The sequence below is a fragment of the Canis lupus genome, chromosome 28, assembly GCF_003254725.2.
Source record: "Canis lupus dingo isolate Sandy chromosome 28, ASM325472v2, whole genome shotgun sequence".
NCBI lineage: Eukaryota > Metazoa > Chordata > Mammalia > Carnivora > Canidae > Canis > Canis lupus.
In genome coordinates, this window is record NC_064270.1 from 12,267,176 (window position 1) to 12,291,843 (window position 24,668).

A 24,668-nucleotide genomic window follows, 5' to 3' on the forward strand; every position below is an offset into this window, starting at 1 on the left:
ATTTATTATGGCTTCAGTTCAGGCTGCCTGGTTATAGAGGGTTGAAATGACTTCACAGCACAAATACATTTTAATTTGACCTCATTTCAAGATCATTCACTATGCTCTATATAACTATGCAGAATGCTGTACAATATGATATTCCTTGTCCTCCAGAAGCTTATGTTCTAAATGGAACCCTAGAAAATACATTGCCCCTTAAGGCTGACTTTTTCATTTGATTATAGGTATCTACCACAAAAGTTCTATTTACATCTCAAAAAAGTACGGGGATGGCAAAAGGAGAGGAGAAATGAATAGCTGAATCTGAACCTATGAAAGTTATTAATTAGATGTCAAAATTATCCCAAATGAATTCATTCATCATATACACAGCAGAATATTTCCAACAAATATACAGAACATTATTACATTAAGAATCATAAGAACACAAAGAAATGGAGGAACCGTCCCTGTTCTTTCTTAAAAGCTCCAGGACAAACTGGAAGCTACAGGACAAGCATACATCCATGTGTTGTGAGTCAGTGTGAAAAGTGCATCATGTTACTCATCACCATTTAAAATAGTTCTATCACTGATATTCTACTGGTATTACCCCATCATATTCTGAAAGCCTTGGAGTTTATTTCAAAAACCCTCTAGATTAGATGAGGCTAACATTATTTCCATTGCTATGTAAATCATTCACATGAAAATATTAAGACATGTTTAATACCATGCAAAAATACAATCTACTTTTCCAAAACTATAAGGTGGAATACTTCAATAAGATATACACATTAAAAGAAATATTATTAATTTCTGTAACTGGGCTGTCACTAAGGACTGCAGAGTTGTTTCCTTTTATTGAATGGTCAGAAGATCTTCAAAGCTAGAATACCATAAGCCTGCATCTGAGGGGTGGCTTGTTTAAGAGAGATCATGAGCCGGAATGCAGAATGTGAAGACATACCTCTCACCTCAACACTGACAGTCACGTTAGTTAAGGGATGGAATAACTAAGAATGAGGGCTTGCTGGTTAGGTGGAGGCAACACCCACCAATTTTAGTATATGTGCTACCAAAGCAAGCACAACACCCATCATTTTAAAAAGGCTTTTAGCTATCTGATATTTCAGTCACTTAATTAATTTCCTACATTGCTGACTTTATTAATTTTTTCCCATACTACCATCTTAGGAATCCAATTTTAAAATAAAAAATATACCGCTAACTGACCAGGAAACAATTATGATACACTGCTAACCATATACATGAAATTCTGTAAACAATTAAAGAGAAGGGTTGAGGGGAGGGCAGAAGTGTAAAGAAAATTATCTCTTTCTGAGATTGTGGAGGCCCAGTTTCCTCATACTGTTCCACATAAATACTTTCATTGCAGACATTTCAAAGATTATGCCAGAGTTATAAAAAATAAGTGGAACATCACCAAGCAGAAATCCTGGAGTAGGTGTTCTGAACATGTTGGTATAGAAAGTCACTTCATTTGAGAGGTCTCTGCCCCTTCAACCTCACCCTCCTTACCAATATACATTCATCACTGAAAAGGGAAATATTTACAAAAGTTAGTTTAGTTATGTTTAAATATTATGTTTAGCTGTCTGGAGACCATGTTCTCAAAATTTATACAAGAAATCAAGGATTAAACTTCATAACAATTAGGAAACCACACTGTGTAAAATCAAAGACTTAGTTAAAGGACATTAAAATAGCTTTACCATCGGTGCTAAATTGAAGTGAGTACATCTCTTCCCAACACCTGGACCAAAACCTTCTGAACTTTCATATAAACAAACTGGTGCACACGAAGTGCTCTGTCTGTGGCAAGGTACCACCTCTGTACACGCATTTGGGTGAAAAATGTGGAAAAGGCCTGAGGACTCTTTGAAGCAGCTTGGGAGAAGTGAGAGCAGGAAAGAGGCTCTTCTCTAGGGTAAGTTTGTTTAGTGGAAAGTAAGCAAGTTGTCAGGGTAAAAGTTGACAATGTTGATTCCAACAGTTTGAACTGCGAATAAACATCCAAAGGGATTATGTTACTGAGAATTAGAAAAGATTCCACTGAACCCAATAGAACACTTGTGTTTTCAAAGATAATATGCCTTCAAGCCACACTCTGGATCCACAGTTTAGGGTTAGAATTACCTTAAGCCCTGTCTATGCCACATTAAAGAGCATGGGGTTTGACCCCTTTAATATGGACCTAAAATTAAAATAAGGATGAAATAAAAATATTTCATTTCTAATAACTAAATTTAGAAATACTAAATACATGTACACCTGAGACAGAATAAAGAAATCTGGATAAAAATCTATGTTCTTCCCAAACATCTAAACTTAAACAGTTTCACTAACCAAGCATTGACCGTAAATCACTTTTAAGTTTTCCCTCCTTAATGACCTATTAAAGAGCAAAAAACAAGGCCTATACTTATGAAATCCATAATTCGCTTCTCTGTTCACCAAAGCCACATTTAAATCTGACTTTCATCTCATTCAATTGGGTTTTCCACCAGGTACAAGATGAAAAGTTAGAGAAGACTTGTGCTTTCTCAAGAGCAAAACAATTTGGTTGCCATTCAGCAATTCCTGGTGAAATGCCAGGAAGCCTGTAAAAAAAGTTAAAATTTTCCTAACTTGGGGTTGACAAAAATAAGTGTGAGATGTTCATGGCCTATCAGACATTCCATCTTTTTGATTTTTAAATGTTCATAAACAAGGAAAAACAGACACTGATTTATTTAACTTTATTTAGATCAATATAATGCAGGTATGCCTTGCTCAAGAAAATGAATGTAATTTAGACTGCTCTTCTTAATTATCCCAAGTCCTCAATGATTCTCACATTAGCTCTGCTCTAAGAATCTTCTCTAAAGCTTGACAAAAGCATGCAACTCACATGCTCTTTACCAGCCAAGTTTGCAGGCAGCCCTGCAAAAAGTTGTTTCTCCTTTGAGCTCTCATACAAATTCACTTTCCTCCTTGAACCAAGGATGTAAGGGAGTATGGCTGTCTCATAGCCTCTTTGCTCTTAAAAAGAAATCAAATTCTCCAGATATTTTCAGACTCCACCAGGAATAGAACATTCTCAGCTCAGCCTGTGGATCATTATCTCTTTTACATTTCATCTTTATGTTCACTGGGTTCATAGAAAGGGCATACACAGAAAGAGGAAAATAGCAGCTTCTTAGACACCAAATTTAGTAATTCTTTCAAATCTACTGGCACACATCTAAAAAGTCATATTTTTATAAGGCTTCATTAGGTTTTCATTGGTTCTGTCTTTTGAGAACACACATGCTGAGTTGCCTATAACCTCAAGCCAAAATACTGCAAACTACAAGAAATATTTTTTATAGGAAGGCAAAAGTCATCACAATTTAAAAAGGAATATGGTGGGTGGAGACAGACAGATGTGGGCTCATCTAGAGTCCATTTTAATGTCTCCCAAGCATCAAGTTATTAATTAATAGAGGCCAACAATCTATAATGCTCTAAGATTTCAGACGACTCCAACAGGCTTACCTGTTAATATGAGATTACTGTAAGTATTAGAGAATTGCTCCTTTAGGAGAACAAGATGCATCTGAGCTGCCTTCTCCCGTTGGAGCTCCAGCATAACATCAGGGTGCTGAGCAATCTTGCAGCCTTTCTGTTTATCCAGGGCAACATCACTTCGAACAATGTCTACAAAGAGAAATAAAGGCAGGCAGCAAAAACAAAACAAAACAATATAACAGAAAACCATATACCCATCAAAATCTTGTTTCACCTAAAATGACAGAATTTATAACCTACTAGGATTTCATCAGAATTAAGAGATCCAGAAGTAATAAACCTGAAGTGTCTCCAACTTCATGATACATCCTGCAAGTTTCTCTGGTCATTTCCAAATTCTTTTATTTATTTTTTTTACTTTTTTAAAAGATTTTATTTGAAAAAGAGAGAGAGAGAAAGAGAGAGAATGAGCAAGGGGAAGAGCAGAGGGAGAAGCAGACTCCCCACTGAGCAGGGAGCCTGACGTGAGGCTTGATCCCAGGACCTGGAGATTATGACCTGAGCTGAAGGCAGACACTTAACCAAATGAGCCACCCAGGCTCCTCTTATTTCCAAAATCTTTGGCAATTTCCATTTTATTACCTCACTGTGACCTCGCTTAAGATTCTCACTCCTCCATTCTCCTCTCAGTCTACTTCCAGGACTTGTGCACTTCCTGGGGCTTTTTCTTAACATCTTTTACCATTCTCCGTAGAAAAAAAGTCATACAACCTTGTCTGAATACTAGTGACTATGATTATTTCCTCTACCTCCTGCTGTAGGACCAGGTGATAGCTCCTGCATGTATATTCAGAGAACATGTGACCTGTTTTCAAATTTATCTCCCAGCCAGTTCATTCAGCTCAAATTAGGGCTGCCATTCTATGGGTCAGCTGCTCAGGATTTCTCCTGCTATCTTTCATGTGCCTCTGGCTGCATTCTGACTCACTAGTAACTCCTTAAATCTAAAAGTATTTGTGGGTCAGTGAAGAAAGCAAAAGTAGGGCTAGAGTCCCTTTACAGATCTGTCTCTTTCCCAATTATTTTCCCATTAGTGACAGGCTGCTTTTTATACTTCAATATGATTTTCACTCAAAGCAGAAGTATTGTCCAGAAAATAGTCTTCCTCAAAAACATTCACCTAGGGATCCCTGGGTGGCACAGGGGATCCCTAGGTGGTGCAGCGGTTTAGCGCCTGCCTTTGGCCCAGGGCGCGATCCTGGAGACCCGGGATCAAATCCCACATCGGGCTCCCGGTACATGGAGCCTGCTTATCCCTCTGCCTATGTCTCTGCCTCTCTCTCTCTCTCTCTCTCTGTGACTATCATAAATAAATAAAAATTTAAAAAAAAATTCACCTAGAACATTTCCCAATTACCATAGAGCTTTGATGCCCTTAAGTTATTTGTTTTTACAAATTAAAATATAATTCAGCTGATTATCATAGAAACAAATAATGTTTATCAGCAGCAATCTGGATAGCAGCAGAAACTTTCGAGTTTTATGTAGCAAATTGAAGGATTTTAGGAGAAAATGCTAGAAGGAAAGAAGGAAAGGAAGAGAAACGAAAAAGAAAAGAAAGGAAGTAAAGAAAAGAAAAAAGAACAAACTGCTTTGCCACTGTTGATACCAATGGCTTTGGAAGGGAAAAAGTAATACCTGTGTTAACCGTACCAACAGGAAATATTTGGTTCTTTAAGCAATGCTCAAAGAGAAAATAGGGCATGTGGCATGAAATATGGACATCGTTCTAGACAAATAAATCTTTAAACCCGTCAACATAGCCCTAAAAGAGAAGTCCAGATATAAATACTAACCCATGGCAATGAGAGTTAGGATGTGCATTTGACACAACAATTAGCCAGATGTGGGAATGGTCCTTACTTAATCTTGGATGAAAACAGGGGAGCTGGTTGGAAATAATGCAGTATTTATTCCTAAACATATTTATGCCAATTTCTAGACTGTAGGCAATAAAGTGAACTCATTTAACATTCAAGTAAATACTCTCATAGATTTTCTGAGGCTTGAATACAAAAGTAGAATAAATTAATTCAAGATACATTCTAGTTTTTAAGACCATCAATAGAAAGCAAGAGGAAAACTTATTACATTGTATCACTAAATCCCTCTAATAATCCTATGAATGTGGCAGATTTTGTTGACTAGCTGACCCAAACCCTACACACAATCCCTTCTACTTTTCTTTGCTATATTATAGAGACTAAAACACAAAAATTAATAATTTCCCAGCTTTCCTTGAAGCAAGGGATGACCATGTAATATGGTTCTGCTCAAAAAGCTACAGGCAGACATCCTTAGGAGGACTTAACCTTAGTGACAAAACCTCACTAAGAGAAAACCAGGGTCTTTTTTCTTTAGCATATTAGTCTTTCCTGTTCCTTATGTCTAAAACATAGACATGAAGCCCAGAGTTAAAGTAGCCATTTTGTGTCTTGAGTCAAGAAGCCAGAGGACAAAGGACTACACATTAAGGATGGTGAAATGGAAGATCGGGAAAGACTAAGATTTGAGAATTGCTTCTTTAGGAGAACAAGATGCATCTGAGCTGCCTTCTCCCATTGGAGCTCCAGCATAACATCAGGGTGCTGATGTTTTTAAGGAGTTCCCATAGCTACCATTCTTGACCTAGACTGCCCACCTCTTGATTTCTTGTTATGTGAGATATCAATTTCTTATTTTTGAAATCCTGACCTGTTGTTGTAATCATAAGTGATAAAGAATAATATTACTATCCCTATTGTATATTTGAGGAAACTGAGGTCCACAAAACTTAAGTGACTTCCCCAAGTTCACAGTGCATGGTCAGTCCCTAAATCCAGAAATTTTCAAAGTCAAGTCCAGTGATCTTTCCAAAAGTTACTCCTATATAGAAATTCATGAATTTAATAGTAAAGTATGGTAAATAATAAAAGTAAGGAACTAAAGAGAAAAATCTCTACAGCAGCAAAACCATAGATGGTCTATCCAGAAAAGAAAAATGTATGATACTTGCTCAGAAAACATTACCAAACTTGTACCAAAACATTATATATAGAGTTAAAAGGAGTTTAAATTATTCAGATACCTCTACCAGGAATCTAATACAAAAGTAGAACACCTACCAAACTCTCTATTTCCTATATAATAAATGTCTTGCTCAGAAGGCAAAGAAAGCAAATATTATAACTGATAGCTTCAATATCATTCCAACTAGAACCTTAAAATAAAGTGACCATATTATTTTAATAATAGTAAGAAAAGAAAACCATGGGCATGGCCAAACATTTATCTGAGACTTTAGAAATGTACACTGCAATAATGTTTGAGGAAAAAAATAGATATGCTGTACAAATTCTTTATTCACCATAATCTGTTTGAAATTGTATCAAAAACTAGATAAACACACAAAAAAGGTACTTATTAAAGATGTACATGGTCATATATATCTGGAGGGAGAGTTAATATTATAGATGACAGATTCACAATTCAAAATTACCTTGACAACCTAGAAACTTAGGCTGAAATCCCCAAGATGTAGACATGAACACAAAGTCCTGCAATTATATTGAAAATTAATTACATAAGAGGGTAAGGCCAGACCAAACAGAAGCTTAAATATTTAAGATCTTTTTAAGTTTTACAAGTTTTAGTTGAATCCAAGCTTTATGTAAGTCAGTAAAATGCTGCCAAATATAGTACTTCTGCCAAAAAGATTAACAAAATTCTTAGACTAAATTAATATAACCAGAACATCCAGAATACAGGAGGTAACATAGCCACCCTGAATTCCATGCTAGCCAAAGGCAGCACAGTAAAGAGTTGGAGTTAAAGCAGACCTTGGTTCAAATTCTAGCTTGGTGGTCCCTTATAAGCTGCAGAAATGACAGACAACAATGCATCTGAAGGCTATTTCTTCATCCTGTTACTGTAAAGAGTCATAAAAGATTTAGCACTATACCACATAATAAGATACCACATAATAAGAACTCTACAAAGGGTAGCTGTTACTATTTTTGCCATTATAATACTCTACTTGTAGTATTATATGTTTTCCGCCTGTAATAGTTTCTCAGGACATTAATCATCTAATGTCAAGATGGTAAATAATTTTATTTTTTTAAAAATAGCTGAAACAAAGTGTTGAGCCTGGCAAAGAAAACATTAAAGATGGCTTGCTTCATACAGAAAAGAAAACTGACTTATTCTGCATAAATACAGAAAGCCAAACATTATAGGAGTAGCCAAAAGACATATTACTTAGCTCTACATGAAAGAAATGTAAAAGCTGTCCTATAAGGAACTACTTAAAGATGGAGTGAGTTCCTGATCACTGGAGATATTTAAGCAAAGACTAGGTGATGCAGACACAATAAAATTATTTCAGTTTAGTCATTAAAAGCCTGCCAAGTAAAGGGTTAAGGTACTTTCACCAACATTATATGAGGCAATATGACAGATATTAAAGGCAGAATTCAAATATATGCAAGTTCAGATCCCATCTCTATCACTTTCTGAGAGCTCTTAGACAAATCACTAAATCTCTCCTAATTTTTCAAAATGAGAATTTTAAAAAAGATTTTATTTATTTACTTATTTGAGAGAAATAGATAGTGAGAAAGAGCATGAGTGGTGGGGAGAGGGACAAGCAGGCTCCCTGCTGAGCAGGGAGCCAACCTCCAGGCTCAATTCCAGGACCCTTGATAGGGACATATCAACAAGTTCTGGTTGTTTTTGTGGATGATAATAATTATATTAATATCATAAAGTTGTTACTGGAGGATATTATTATACCTTTAGCTCATTTTTAGCTCAAAAATTTTATGGCTCTACAAAAACTTTTACTTTTGTCAAACATAATAGAAAAAAAATAAAGATTCAAAGCCAGGAGATTTAGGCATGAATTTCAAATAATTTATCAAATAATCATGGAACCATAGACTAAAAACTTAAGATCCTTATGCCTTGGCTCTTTCCTGGTTTACCAAACTGAAAAGTTGATGGGGTGAATGATCCCTAAACTTCTACCCTCCTCCTACTAGTTCTCTCCTTCTTGCTGATATTCCTAATTGCTATGTGATTAAAGTAGTTCCAAGTAACAAGCTATCATATGTCATCTTCTCATCTCTCCCCCATGGTCTTTATTCTGATGTAGTTCAAGAATGCCAAAGATCCAACATATACCCTGAGGGAGGCAACAAGGGAGAAAGCATTCTCCACCAAAGGTGGTACCCTAACGTCAAGTTATTGCCAATCATGATTTCTGAACGTGTGAGCATAATCATGCTTGTATTTTCGTTTTTGCTTCTTTCTGTGATATATCTTTCTCCATTCTTTAATCACTTAGTAACCCACAGTTCTATTAGCCTAAGGCTATAGTTCCCGTTGGTGCAAGTGGCAGATTAGTAGACCAGTCAAAAGCTTTAACAGGGAAATCCTAGCTTTGGAAAACATAAAAATGAACTACATAAATTTTCCACACATCCCTGGCTGACTGGGAGGCTATATGCACATGCAGGGGATATTCAGCATAAGATTCTTCACACAGAACTGGCTAACTGGGAAACCATACACAAACTCAACGGAGAGCCAAGAGGCTGGGAGGAAAGTAAATGGTAAGGCAGACTTAAAAATTACCATAAAACTGAACATTTCTACCAATCCTCACAGAAATCCATCAACAGCAAGTAAAAGCCTTAGGGATTGGGGATTCAAAGTGTTTGAAACACAGCTACTGAACAATCTTTGGGTGATCACTAAACTATTAGGACTGAAAGATGAACCCTAGGAAGCCAAGCTAAAAAAAAAAAAAAAAAATAATAATAATAATAATAATAATAATAACAACAACAATAATAATAATAATAATTTAAAAACAGAAGAAATATCAGTGGCAGCACTTAAAAAGATTAAGTCTGAATAATTTATTTTTAAAAAGGCAAAGCAACAACTATCAAGAGAAAAAAATTAAATTACAGATTGGCTTTTATATACCTAAAATGCCCAGTTTCCAACAAAAAATTATGAGTGATGCAAAAAAAAACAGGAAAGTGTGACTTATACTAAAAAAAAAAAAAAAAAAAAAAAAAAAAGCATTCAATTAGAGCTAACTCTATCATGGCCCAGCAGACAGACTTCAAAGAATAAATTGTAAATATATTTTAAAAAATTTTTTAAAAAACGTTTAAATAACTAAGGAAAATCTAATAATGACTCAATGAATACAATAATGAAACAAATAGAAACTTTTATTTTAAAAAGAGGAATAAAAGGATAGTCTAAAGTTTAAAAGTAAAATAACTGAAATAAAAAATGCAGTAGATGGGCTTAACAGCAGATCTCAGAGGGCAAGAGAAAGAATCAGTATGGGAACAGATGAATTGAAATGACCTAACATGAAAAACAGAGAGAAAAAGATTGAAGCAAAATGAACAAATACTCAGAGTACTATGGAATAAAATGAGAGGAGAGAAGACATAAAATTATTTCAAAAAGTAATAAAAAAAATTCCTAACTTTGATGAAAATTATTAAACCACAGATCCAAGAAGTGCAACAAACAAAAAAATAATTACAAAGAAATGTATACCTAGAACATCATAGTACAAGTCTTGAAATCCCAAGATAAAAAGAAAATCTTAAAAGCAGAAAGGAAAACAAATCATCTCAAAAAAGGAAACCAGCAATATAATTAATGGTTGACTTCTAATCTGAAACAATGGAAGTCAGAAAGCAGCAGTACAACATATTAAAGTGCTGAAAGAAAAAATCCTTAAACCCATGAATTCTATATCCAGCAAAACTATCATTCAGAAAATGGAAGCAAAATAGACACTTCCATATAAAAAACACTGAATTTTCTAATACAAGAAATATTAAAGGACGTCTTTCAGCCTGAAAGGAAATGGCATCAGATAAATACACAGAAAAAAAATACATTAGAAATACATATATGTAGATAAATGTATTAGAATTTTTATACTTTCAATGTCTTTAAAATGCATAAGATTATATACAGAGGACATTTATTTTGTAGTTATAACATATATAGATGTAATATATAAAAAATTGATACTGTAGAGGGAATAGAAAAATAATGTATATTGATGCAAAGTTGCTGTAACTTATCAAAATTAGGTTAGTATTAACTTGAATTTGACTGTAAAAACTAAGATACACAGTGTAATTCCTGGAGCAACCACTATGAAAATAATGGAAAATAATACAGAGTAACACCTAACAAAGCAATTAAATAAGTATTCTAAAAAAATCTTTTTGAAAACCTAGAAAATTGGTTTAACAGAAAGGCAGTAAACATAAGAAATATAGAAAATACCAAAATGGCCGACTATACCAATAATTGCACTAAATGTAAATGGACTAAATAATCAAAAGATACAGTCAGATTGAATTTATAGAAGATCCAAATATACGCTGTTAAAGAGACATATTTTAGATTTAAAGACAAATACAGGTTGAAAATAAAAGAATGGAAAAAGATATATCATGCAAACAATAACCATAAGAGAGCTGAAGTGATTAAATTCATAACAAAATATCTATACAGGTTTGGTGTTGTACCCATTATGTTGTTATTTAATCACGTTTTTTTTTTTTTTCTGGAGAGGGGAAGAAAAAGATTTTCCTTTTTCTATCAACAATTGCTCTCCATTCAGTATTGAGAGAGTGAAAACTTGGTTCCTCTCTCATTACCTTTAGGCAAAGAATCTATGGCTAATATTCACAAGATTGCTGATTTTGACTGTCAGTTGCCCCTTCTTTCACACTACTTAACATAATAGGCAAGTCCTTCTAGCCAACACTCCCAAAGAGTGAGTTAAGAAAAACAGCCCACTTAACTTTTTTTCTTAAGTTTTGTGTAATCTGCTTTTTTTGAAGTATAATTGATATATAACATTATATTAATTTCAGGTATACAACATACTGATTCAATATTTGTATATGTTGTGAAATGATTACCACAATAAGTCTAGTTAACATCCATTACCATACATGGTAATATTTTTTTCTTGTAATGAGTTAACTTTTAAGATTTACTCCTTAAGCAACTTCCAAATATGCAGTACAGTATTATTAACTATAGTCACATGCTATACATTACATCTCCATGAATTATTTATTTTATAATTGGAGGCTTATAAATTTTGATCCCCTTCACCCATTTTACCTCATCCTCACCTCCTGACTCTGGCAACCACCAATCTGTTCTCTATGAATTTGCATGTTCTGTTTTGTTTCAGATTCCACATATAAATAAGATTGTATGGTATTTGTCTTTCTCTGACTGATATACTTCATTTATCATGATGGACTCAAGATACATGCATGTTATCACAAATGGCAAAATTTTGTTCTTTTTTATTCCATTGTGTGTGTGTGTGCGTGTGTGTGTGTGTGTGTCAATGTGTCTCACAATTTCTTTATCCATTCATCCACTGATGGGTACTTAGGTTGTTTCCATATCTTGCTATTTTAAATAATGCTACATGAAAATGGGGCTACATATATTTTTTCTTTTAAGATTTTGATTTTCTTCAAATAAATACCCAGAAGTAGAATTTCTGGATCATATGTAGTTCTATTTTTAATATTTTGAGGAACCTCTATACTGCTTTCTGTAGTAGCTACACCAATTTACATTCCCACCAACAGTGTATAAGTGTTCCTTTCTCTCCATATCTTCATCAACACTTGTTATTTCTTATCTTTTTGATAAGAGCCATTCAAGCAGGCATGAGAATGAGATATTGCATTGTGGTTTTGGTTTGCATTTCCCTGATGATTAGTAATGCTGAACATCTTTTCATGTACCTGTTGGTCATCTGGATGTCTTCTTTGGAAAAATATCTAGACATTCTGCCCCTTTTAAATCAGATTGTTTACTATTGAGTTGTAAGAGTTCCTTCTGTATTTTGGATATTAACCCAATCAGATACATTTGCAAACATTTTCTTTCATTCAGTAGGTTGTCTTTTCATTTTGTTGATGATTTCCTTTGCTGTGCAAGGCAAAATTGTTTTTAAGATAGTAAATATTACTAGATACAAACAGGAACAAATCATGGTGATAAAAGGGTCAATATATCAGGAAGATACAACAACCATAAATGTATATTCACATAACAAGTGAGTTCTAAAATACATGAAACAAAATCTGACTAAATTGAAAGGGAAATTCAACAATTATAGTTCAAGATTTTAATCTCCTACTCTGTATTTGATGAAACTAGGTAGAAAATCACTTAAAGGTCAATATATTTAACTGACATTTATAGGACATACCAAATAAAAGCAGAATATACATATTTTCTAAGCATACATGAAACATAACCAGAATAACCTTATGCTAGGCCATAAAATAAGTCTCAGAAATTTAAAAGGATTGAAGTCATACAAAGCTTGTTCTCTGACAACACTGGAATTAAACTAAGAATCCATAACAGAAAGACCTCTAGAAAATTCCCAAGTATGAAGAAACTATACAACGCACTTCTAAATAACCTGCAAGTCAAAGAAATCACAAGGGAAATTAGAAAATATTTTGAACTAAATGAAAATGGGAACACGTGATATCAAAATTTATGGAACAGAGCCTAAATTGTACTTAGAAAACTATAGCATTACATACATATATTAGAAAAGAAAGACCTCAAATCAATAATCTAAGTTTCCACCTAGAAACTAGAAAAATAAGAAAAAATTAAACACAAAGCAAGTAGAAAGAAGAAAACAGACATTTCTCTTGATGTCTATTCTGAAATTAAAAAACAGAGGAACAGAGAAAATCAAAGAAACAAAATACTGTTCCTTTGAAAAGATCAACAAAATTGAGAATTTTTAAGAAAATGGCAAAATAAGAAACACAAATTACCAAAAATAGGGGAGGAAAGGTAATCCCAAATGGTTATATACTGTATGATTCCATTTATACAACATTTTCAAAATCACAAAATCATAAAGACAGGTAACAGATTACAAACAAGTAGTATGAGGTTGTTGATTTTGGGTGGTATAATAGTTCTGTATTCTGACTGTTCTATTGGTTACACAAATTCACATATGTGTAAAATTTCACAGAATTACACATACCCTGGGGCGTCTGGATGGCTCAGTCTGCTAAGCATATGCCTTTGGCTCAGGTCATGATCCCAGGGTCCTGGGAATCCCTGCTCAGTGTGGGGCCTGCTTCTCCCTCCCTGTCCCCCCACATGTTCTCTCTCTCTCTCAAATAAATAAATAAATTCTTCTAAAAAATTACACACACCAATAAGAAGAAATAAATACATTTAAAAACTGATAAAATACAAGGAAGGTTTATAGTTTAGTTACTTTACTATTTTTGCAAGTTTTTAGGAGTCTAAATTTGTTTCAAAATAGAATTTATTTTTTTAATTTATTTTTTTTATTGGAGTTCAATTTGCCAACATATAGAATAACACCCAGTCTCATCCCATCAAGTGCCCCCCTCAATGCCTGTCACCCAGTCACCCCCACCCCCCGCCCACCTCCCTTTCCACCACCCCTTGTTCGTTTCCCAGAGTTAGGAGTCTCTCATGTTCTGTCTCCCTCTCTGATATTTCCCACTCATTTTCTCTCCCTTCCCCTCTATTCCCTTTCACTATTTTTTATATTCCCCAAATGAATGAGACCATATGATGTTTGTCCTTCTTTGATTGACTTATTTCACTCAGCATAATAGTCTCCAGTTCCATCCACATCGAAGCAAATGGTGGGTCAAAATAGAATTTAAAAAGAACTTAGACCTTTGCACCTTACATAATACACACACACACACAAATTAACTCAAAATGGATCACAGACCTAAAGAGAAGAACTGAAGTCATACATTTCCCAGAATATATAGGAAAATGTCTTTGTTTCCTTAGGTTAGGTAAAGATTTCCCTAGTTATAACATCAACAGTACAATTCACAGTGGAAAAAAATAATGAATTGAAAAAATAATGAATTGAACTTCACCAAAAGTAAAAGATTTTGCTTTTTAAAAAATCATTAAGAAAATAAAAAGCTAAGAGGCAGACTGAAAGAAAATATTTAAAAATCACATATATGATAAATATATAAAGGAAATGTTTACAACTCAATAAAAAGACTAACAACCCAATTTAAAAAATGGGCAAAATATCCAAACAGATATTTCACAAAAGAATATATACAATTGGCTAATAAGCACATGAAAATATGCTCAAATCATGCATTAGTCATTAGGAAACACAAACTAAAATCACAACGAGGCGCTACCCCAGAAGGGCTATAATCTAAAAGACTGACAATATGAAGTGTTAACAAGTATGTAAAGAAACAAGAACCCCCACACACTGCTAGTGGGAATGTAAAATGATACAGCCACTTCGTAAAACACTTCAGCAGTTTCTTAAAAAGATAAACATAAACTTACTGTATGACCCAACAAATCCACCCCTAGAAATCTACCCAAAACAAATAAAAGCGTATCTTCACACAAACACTTGTAGTTAAATACATCGGCACTGTGCACAGTAAGAACTAGAAACAACCCGAATTCCATATACTGGTAAACTGATAAACAAAAAGTGGAAGATACATACAAATACTATTCAGCAATAAAGGAGAAACAAACTACTGATAAATGCTAGACCTGGAAAACCTCAACAACATAAAGTGAAAAAAAAAAAACAGACACAAAAAGGCTATGTATTGTATGAATCTACTTAAGTAAAATTTCTAGAAAAGGCAAATCAATCTGATAGAAAGCTATCACTGGTTTCCAGAGGCTGGTATGGGAGAAGAATTGACTGCAAACAGGCATGCAAGTGTTCTAATACTGGATTAGGATGATGGTTGCACAACTCTATATATTTCACAGAAATAACAATATACTTATAATGGATGAACTTTCATATGCAAATTATAGCTTTAAAATTCTGTTAAAAAGTAACAAAAATAATACACCCATGTTCGTAGCAGCATTATTCACAATAGCAAAAAAGTAAAAGCAGCCCAAGAGTCCTTTGACAGATAGATGAAATGTGGTATACACATATAAGGAAATATTGTTCAGCCTTAAAAGAAAGGAGATTCTGGGGGGCCTGGGTGGCTTAGTGGTTGAGCATCTGCCTTCAGCTCAGGTCCTGATCCCGCCGTCCTAGGATCAAGTCCCCGAATCAGGCTCCCTGCAGGTAGACTGCTTCCCCCTCTGCCTATGTCTCTGACTCTCTGTGTGTCTCTCATGAATAAATAACAAAATCTTAAAAAAAAAAAAAAGGAAGGAAATTCTGACACATGCTACAACATGAATGAACCTTAAGGATAAGTGAAAGAAGCCAGTAATACACAGATAAAACTTTAAAAGAGAAATACTGAATAATTCCATTTGTTTGAGGCACCTAGGATGGTCAAATTTATAGACACAGAAAGTAAAATGTTGCTTGCCAAGGGCTAGAAGGTGGAGAGAAAGGAGTTGTTATTTAATGGGTACAAAGTTTTAGTTTTGCAAGAAGAAAAAAGTTCTGAAGATGGATGATAGTGATGGTTGCACAATAATGTGAATGTACTTAAAACCATTTATCATACACTTAAAAATGGTTAAGATGGTAAATTTCATTATGTGTATTTTATGACCATTTGAAATTTTTTTAAGTAATCAAAATGACCAGCAATATAAGAGTTTTTCAAAAATTAAAACAAGAACCATCTTAGGATCTTGGTGCTGCAATGCCATTGTTAAAGTCCATATATAGTTTTCTCTGAGGATTATGAGATTAGACAACACAACTTTGATATAATTTTGTATGCTGCTACTGTACTGCCAGACCCAGAAGGTACAGGCTTGACAGAATGCTTTGGCTATTCTCACCCAAATGATGGAGGATTTAGCTAGAACCACTCCCTTCCTTCCTGGCTTCAATGCAGCCACTAAAACAGCAATAGGAAAAGAAAGACTGATTAATCTTCAAACCCTTCAAAGAGGTTCACAGAAACTAGGAGAGTCTCTGTGCTGAGAGCCTATAACCCCAAGTCAAAGCACTCATTGCCTATGTTCTTTAATTTCCCTGATTTAGTCAGCCACATATTTTCCTAACCTTCTAGTCTCTGGTCTCCTCATCTTTTATTCTTCTTTCTCTCTCCCTGTTCCTCAAGTCACCAAATTAATCCACTTTGGTTTCAAAATGTCTCTTGAAGTTGTCCCCTTCTTTTCAATTCCAATTAATAATATGCACCTCATATCAGGTAACTAAAACTGTACACTGGAATCCACAAATACAGTCTCATGGATCTCCAAGGCATTAACATCGCTTTTAGGAAAAAAAAAAGTCCTTCTTGGGGCACCTGGGTGACTCAGTTTTAAGCATCCAACTCTTGATTTCAGCTCAGGTTAGGATCTCAGGGTCATGAGATGGAGTCCTGTGTCAGGCTCTGCACCCAGAGTAGAATTCTCTCTCTGCCTCTGCCCCTCTCCCCCCTCAAAAAAAAAAAAAAAAAAAAAAAACCTTCATTATTACTTTAAATATAAAATGTTTGGAACAGAGAAATGTACACAGAATACCCACCCACACCCATGTATCCTCACCCAGCTCTATCCTTACATGACATTTTTTAAATAATAAATTTATTTTTTATTGGTGTTCAATTTACCAACATACAGAATAACACCCAGTGCTCATCCCGTCAAGTGCCCCCCTCAGTGCCCATCACCCATTCACCCCCTCCCCCCGCCCTCCTCCCCTTCCACCACCCCTAGTTCATTTCCCAGAGTTAGGAGTCTTTATGTTCTATCTCCCTTTCTGATATTTCACACACATTTCTTCTCCCTTCCCTTATATTCCCTTTCACTATTATTTATATTCCCCAAATGAATGAGAACATATAATGTTTGTCCTTCTCCGATTGACTTACTTCACTCAGCATAATACCTTCCAGTTCCATCCACGTTGAAACAAATGGTGGGTATTTGTCGTTTCTAATGGCTGAGGAATATTCCATTGTATACATAAACCACATCTTCTTTATCCATTCATCTTTCGATGGACACCGAGGCTTCTTCCACAGTTTGGCTGTTGTGGACATTGCTGCTAGAAACATCGGGGTGCAGGTGTCCCGGTGTTTCATTGCATCTGAATCTTTGGGGTAAATCCCCAACAGTGCAATTGCTGGGTCGTAGGGCAGGTCTATTTTTAACTCTTTGAGGAACCTCCACACAGTTTTCCAGAGTGGCTGCACCAGTTCACATTCCCACCAACAGTGTAAGAGGGTTCGCCTTTCTCCGCATCCTCTCCAACATTTGTGGTTTCCTGCCTTGTTAATGTTCCCCATTCTCACTGGTGTGAGGTGGTATCTCATTGTGGTTTTGATTTGTATTTCCCTGATGGCAAGTGATGCAGAGCATTTTCTCATGGTTGCATGACATTTTTATATTTGCTTCAGATCAGTTTAAAGAAAATAGTTCAGAAATATGTGAAGCCCTCTGCTTACCTGTCAGCAATAACATTCTCCTTCCTCTCTCCACCTTTACAAAGATAACCACCAACCTAAATCCTCCAAATAATACACTTACAAAACTGTATATATGTATGTATGTATGCTTTTATTACATAGATAAAAAAATATATTAGTTTACATTTTTACAACCATGGGACAATAAGAAAGCAACACTGCTACAAATATGATTAACTAAACTACAGACTTTACTATATATTTCACCAGTTTATGAGTACCCTTTTGGATTCCAGAACCTGATTCAAGATCCCACACTACATTATTAGTTGTCAAGTCTCCCTAATATCCTCTGAACTGTAACAGTTCCTGTCTTTCCTTGTCTTTCATGACTTTGTCACTTGTCAAGAGTAGTCATCAGGCTCAAATAAAGTGTCCTGCAGTTTGAGTTGGCTGAAGTTTTTTCATAGCTGGAATAAATTATGGATTTGGGGCCAGGATACCAGAGAGTTATTCTTAGGTCTTATTAATGATGATATTAACCCCAATAATCTTGTTAAGGTGGTCTGACAGGTTTCTTCACTGTTAAGTTACTATTTTGCCTTTGTAATTAATAAATATTTTATAGGAGAAACTTTGAGTCTATACAATACCGTGCTTTCCTGTAAATGTCTACCCACTAATTTTAGTATTCATTAGAGGATCTTGCCTACAGCAATTATTCCTCTAGTATTCCAATGGTGGAATATTCTATTTTCCCCATTCCTTCTACTTTCATTAATTCTGTAAGAAATTAAGTGGCCCTTCTCCACTTATTTATTCAATTGCTGTTTATATTAGTATGGACTTACAAGTATTTATTTCATTCTTTAAGTCATCATATTTATCTATTTTGTTGCACAAGTTGTTCCAGCTTTAGCTATTTGGAACTTTTCCAGGTTAGCTTTTGTGTCCTTTTGACATACCCACATCATTTTTTCTTAACAACTTCCTTATTTTCTAACACCACAAATGTTCCAGGAACATCTTGTATTTTCCTTGCCCCAGTCTTTGAATCATATACTTTGCCAAGGAGCTCTGGTTCCTTTTGTTTGAGAATGCTATTTAAAAACCAAGATCTGGGCACAACATGCACTCATTGCTACTGGGGTGCACTACTTCTAGATCCTCTCAGTAGATTGACCTAGGAAATGTATATGTATCTACTAACTGATGTATATAGATAAATCTATATTTACTGTATCAATCTACCTATTAAAAGGAAAAAAACATAGTTCATATTAATGTCTCCAATTCCAATCCAACACCAAAGGGTTTATTCTAGCATTCCCATTTTCTTATTTGTAATTTCTTTCTCTGACAGTGAGAAATCTGCTTGTTTTATACTATAATATATTTACTTATTTGTTCAACAGTAGTAACATGCAGTTTCAGGATTGCTAATCCATACCCCTATGACAAATTTATCAAGCACAGTGGTTTTTTGTTTTTCAGTTCTTTTTTCGTTAGCCTTATAGAACCCAGTCAAAATAAAGCTACCTAGGTCATCTCTTTTCTTCTCTAAGCCTTCAATGTGGTTCTCATTCCTTGTAATACAGTTATATTCATTTGTAAATGTACATTCCATCATTGTTTCCCTAACATCCTGGTTGATTTTTTTTTTTTTAATTTGAAGACAATAGAATTCACTCTATGGTATGACAGGTTCTGTGAGTTTTGACAACTGCACAGAATTAAGAATCCACTACACATATGCATACAAAACAGTTTGATCACCTAAGAAAACCCCTCTTGTTACCCCTTCCTTATCAATCTCTCATTCCATTCTCACCCTGGCAAACAATGATCTGTTGTTTTTTGGTTTGGGGTTTCTGTCCCTATAACTTCATCTTTTTTCAGAATGTCATATCAATGGAATCATACAACATGTAGACTTTGGAATATGGCTTCATTCATTTAGCAAAATGCATTTAGGATTCATTCATCCTGCTGTACATCAATAGTTTATTCCTTTTTACTGCCGAATATTATTCTATTGGATGAATGCACCAGCATTTGTTTACCCATTCACCTACTGAAGGAAATCTGGGTCATTTCCAGTTTTTGGCAATGAATAAGGCTCCTATAAACATTCACATTCAGGTTTTTCTATGAACATAAATTTCATAGAAAAAATTGACTTGGGTAAATTTCCAGGAGCAAGACTGCAGGGTCATATGATAAGTGTGTTTGGCTTAATAAGAGATAGCCAAACTCTTTGCCAGAGTGGTTGTACAAATCTGCATTCTCACCAACAATGAATGAGAGTTCTAGCTGTTCCACATGCTCAACAGCACTTCAGTTTTGTCTGTTATCTAATTGATTTGAATTGGCATCTCATTGTGGTTTTAATTTTCATTCCCCAAGGACAATGATACTGAACATATTTTCATATACTTATTTTCCATCCAAATTTCTTCTTTGGTAAAGTGTCTATTCATATCTTTTACTCATTTTTAAATTCAGTTTCTAATTTTTTTTTAATTCAAAAAATTTTTGTAAGTCCTAAACACAAATACTTTAACAGATTTGCAATTTTAAAATTTTGCTCCCAGTCTGTGGCTTCACTTTTTTATTCTCTTTAAAGGGTCTTCCACCTGCCAAGCAAAAGATACCAACTTTGATAAGATAATCAATTTTTTCTTTTATGGATCATATTTTTGATATTACATCTAAAAAGTTCTTGCCAATTATAAGGTCATACAGATTTCTCCTATCATTTCTTCTAGAAGTTTTACAAGTTTCATGTTTAGGTATGTATGATCAATTTTGAGTTAATTTTTGTAGAGTGTGAAGTATGTATCAAGGTTCAACTTTTCACATAGTATCTTCCAATCATTCCAGCACCATTTTTTTAAAAGACTTCCATTCTTCATTGAATTGCCCTTGCACCTTTGTCAAAACTTAGTTCACGATATTTGTGTGCATGTATTTCTAAGCTCCCTATTCTGTTCCACTGATATGTGTTTTTCCTTTACCAATACCATATGCTTTTTATTACTACAGCATTACAGTAATTACTAAAATCAAGTGATGTGAGTATTCCAACTTTATTCCTCTTTTTTCAGAATTTTTTGCCTATTCTAGTTCCTGTGTGTGTGTTTGTGCTTGTGTATACACAGACATATTCACATATTTTAATAGACGAATATATCTATAGAAAAGTTTCCTGATTCTGATTCTGACTGAATTGAATCTATACATCACATATTAGGGAAACTGCTGTCTTAACAACCCTGAATTTTCTAATCTGTAAACTTATATTATATATATATATATATTTATCTCCATTTATTTGACTTCTTTCACCATTGTTCTGTAATTTTCAGCATAAATATTGTGCATGTATTTTGTTATATTTATAATTTTTGGTGCTATCATAAATTTATACTGTTGGTGCTACTTTGTGTAAATTTCCAATTCCAATGTTCATTGTAAGTGTAGATATAGAAATACAATTTAATTTTGTATATTAACATAGTATTCTGCAGCCTTGGTAAACTCATCATTAGTACTAAGAACTTTCCTAGTCTTTGGAATTTTCTAATGTATATTATTATGTTATCAGCAAATATATACAGTTTTATGCCGACCTTTCTAATCTGTATGCCTTTCATTTATTTTTTCTTCCCTTTTTACACTGGCTCAGACTTCAAGAATGATGTGGAATAAGAGTGATGAAAATGAAAATCCTGCCTTCTTCTCAATTGTAGCTAGTATTCAGTTTTTCATTATTTAAAATAATGTTACGATAGCATTTTTGTAGATTCTTTTTATGTGGTTAGGGAAGTTCCTTCAAGAGCTTTTATCATGAATAGATGTTAAATTTTTTCAAATGCTTTCTCTGCATCTATGGGGATGACCAACCTGTTAAGTAAATTAGATACACACACACACAGCCTGTAAAAACTTGAAATGCACTGAACTTATAAATTAATTTGGAAACAATTTCAAGACATTTAGTCTTCTTATCCATGACATTATGCATCTCCATGAGGTCTTCTTTTATGTTTTTCAAGTTTTACAATGTCCTCTATTAAAATGTAGTGCAACGTTTCTTAGATTTATTCAAAGGTTCTATAGTTTTGCTAATTTTATAAATGATATCAATTTTATAATATGTTCTAAATTTTTGTTCCCAGTTTATAAAAATGTAGCTTGTTTTGTTATACAGAACTTGAATCTAGCAATCTTGGCAAACACTCTATTTTGTAAACATCTGTGACTCAATGTTCATGAATTCACTACATAAACAATCATATCTGCTAGTAAAAATAAATTTGTTTCTTCCTTAATTCTTACATATTTTATTTATTTACTATTTTGTTGAAGTATAATTGACATACAACATTATATTAGTTTCAGGTGTACAACATAGCAATTACCATTTGCGTATACTGCAAAATGATCAACACAGTAAGTGTAGTTACTGTCTGTCACCATACAAAGTTACCAAAACTTTTTTTTTTAAAGATTTTATTTATTTATTCATGAGAGACACAGACACAAAGAGAGAGAGAGAGAGAGAGAGAGAGAGAGGCAGAGACACAGGCAAAGAGAGAAGCAGGCCCCATGCAGGGAGCCCGATGCAGGACTCGATCCCAAGACTCCAAGATCATGCCCTGGGCCGAAAGCAGGCACCCAACCGATAAGCCACCCAGGCATCCCTCCAAAACTTTTTAATTTGCTTTTCTTATGTATTGGAAAACACTGGTTTCTTGGATTTATGCTTATCTTACAATCAGAGATACTGGCTACCTTTGTTCCAGATTATCTTTTCAAAGATGTTTGTATACTAAAGAGTCTTAGAAGACAAAGGTAGTACCCTCCTTCCAGAGCAAAGGGCAGGCACGCTTAGTGTCTAATATAATATAGTATCTCCTTCCAGAGGAAAGGGAAGGTCTGTTTAACTTCTCATCATAAAAGATTCAGGTTCCTTAACCTCAGGGTTCCCCTCTTGTTATACAACCCACTGCATGTGCAAGTATCACCTAGCATTCTTCTTGTTTTTTGGGAATTGAGACTCAGGAAAACAGTGCAAAAAGTTGCTGATATTCTGTCCACTGCTATTGCTGCAAAAAACAAACTCGTTTGTGTTTGACACAGGAGGTTTCATATCTTCTGCCAGCATCATGAAACTCTGGCAGTCTACCTTCTTACCTTGCAAGTAGGCTAAAAACACAGACTCTCAGAGTTCTTGACATTATTTTGCCACCTAGAACCTCCAGTACAAAGGTGACCTGTGGGCATTGTTGGCTTCACCCTGATTTTAAGGGGAATGATTCTAACATTTCACCAATAAGCATAATAATGGATTCAGATTCTTAGTGGATACTCCTTTCAGGTTATGGGGAATGGTTAAAAAAAAATTCCTAACCCATTTAATTTGGGAAACTGATGCCTTAGTGGCCTAAAAGAGTACAGACAGCTTTCAAACGTGGTTCTTCTTAGAATTAAAAATCGAGAAGGAATTTCTAGGAGGGAGCTATTGGAATTTCAGGTTAAGACAGTTTTTCATTATGTCCTGCCCTGAAGTACATTTGACATTCTTGCTCCCCCACCGAACTAAATACCAGTAGCATCCCTAGTCTCAATGACTAAAACCCTCTAATTTTTTCAAATGTTTTCCAGAGCAGAGATTGCCAGATTATTTTCTATAAAAAGCCAAACAGTAAATATTCTAGGTTTTGTGGGCCATCCAGCCTCCTATTGCAACTAAACTTTGCTGTTGTTATGCAAAAGCAGCCATAGACAATACATAAATAAAGGGGCAAGACTGCGTTCCAAAAAATTCCAGAAACACGTGGTGGCAAGATTTGGCCTGCAAGCTGTACTTTGCTGACTCCTGTGCTAGAGAGATGGTACAGAGTAAAAGATCTTCAAATTTCACAGATAAGGGAACTGGAATCAGGGATGAAATGATTTGGCTAGCATCTTGACTGCACAGCATTTTGTACAGAGCAAAGATTAGAACCTAGGCCTCCTATGATTATCATTGTTCCTCCCACTGTATCACCCAGCAGAATAAATGACTCCACAGCAGAATCTGCCTCAGTAAGTATTTTTATCCATTTCTACAAATGTATGCAAATATATATGGATATTTGGCAGATGTCCATGAATATTCAAATCTCTGCTCCAGCTCCCTCCTCTGTGGTCTGCAGTATTTCTCTAGTTTCACATCATTCCCAGATGAAGACACCATTGTTCCATCTCAAGTATGTTCATGAAAACACGCAACACAACTGGGTTGTACACTGAACTCAGAAGCAGACTTTTGAACAGCTCAGCATAAATCATTCATCTGCTGAATATATTTCTAAGGCCATCCTCACAGTATTGACCACAGTCCTGCTTTTTCATCTGTACACCAGGTCTCACACCCAATCAACCTGAAGTCTATTTTCAAGTGAGAGTCCCTGTAGAACTGGATCTAATACTAATGTATACAAAGTGTCAGAATGTATCACATCTACTTCTTTTCTGTCATCTGCAATTGCTGAGATTCCATCCACAAAGATATTGTATTTGGCCTGATTGATTCCTTTTTTTAAGTTTTAATTTAATTCTGGTTCATTAACATATAGTGTTATATTAGTTTCTGGCCTGATTGATTCTTCACAAAAGTACTAAATAAATTGCCTC

At 34.6% G+C, this 24,668-nt stretch overlaps 1 protein-coding gene across 3 annotated transcripts in view; it reads right to left on the bottom strand.

Moving 5' to 3' along the window:
- Positions 1 to 24,668, bottom strand: part of HPSE2 (heparanase 2 (inactive)) — a 631,399-nt gene that overhangs the window by 562,390 nt on the left and 44,341 nt on the right. For all 3 annotated transcript variants that reach the window (XR_004810045.2, XM_025466850.3, XM_049102998.1), the window contains exon 3: positions 3,523 to 3,684. Coding sequence is in view for 2 of the 3 variants with exons in the window: in XM_025466850.3 (XP_025322635.1) it covers positions 3,523 to 3,684 (162 nt within the window). In the remaining variant the exon portion in view is untranslated. The remainder of the gene's footprint in view (positions 1 to 3,522; positions 3,685 to 24,668) is intronic.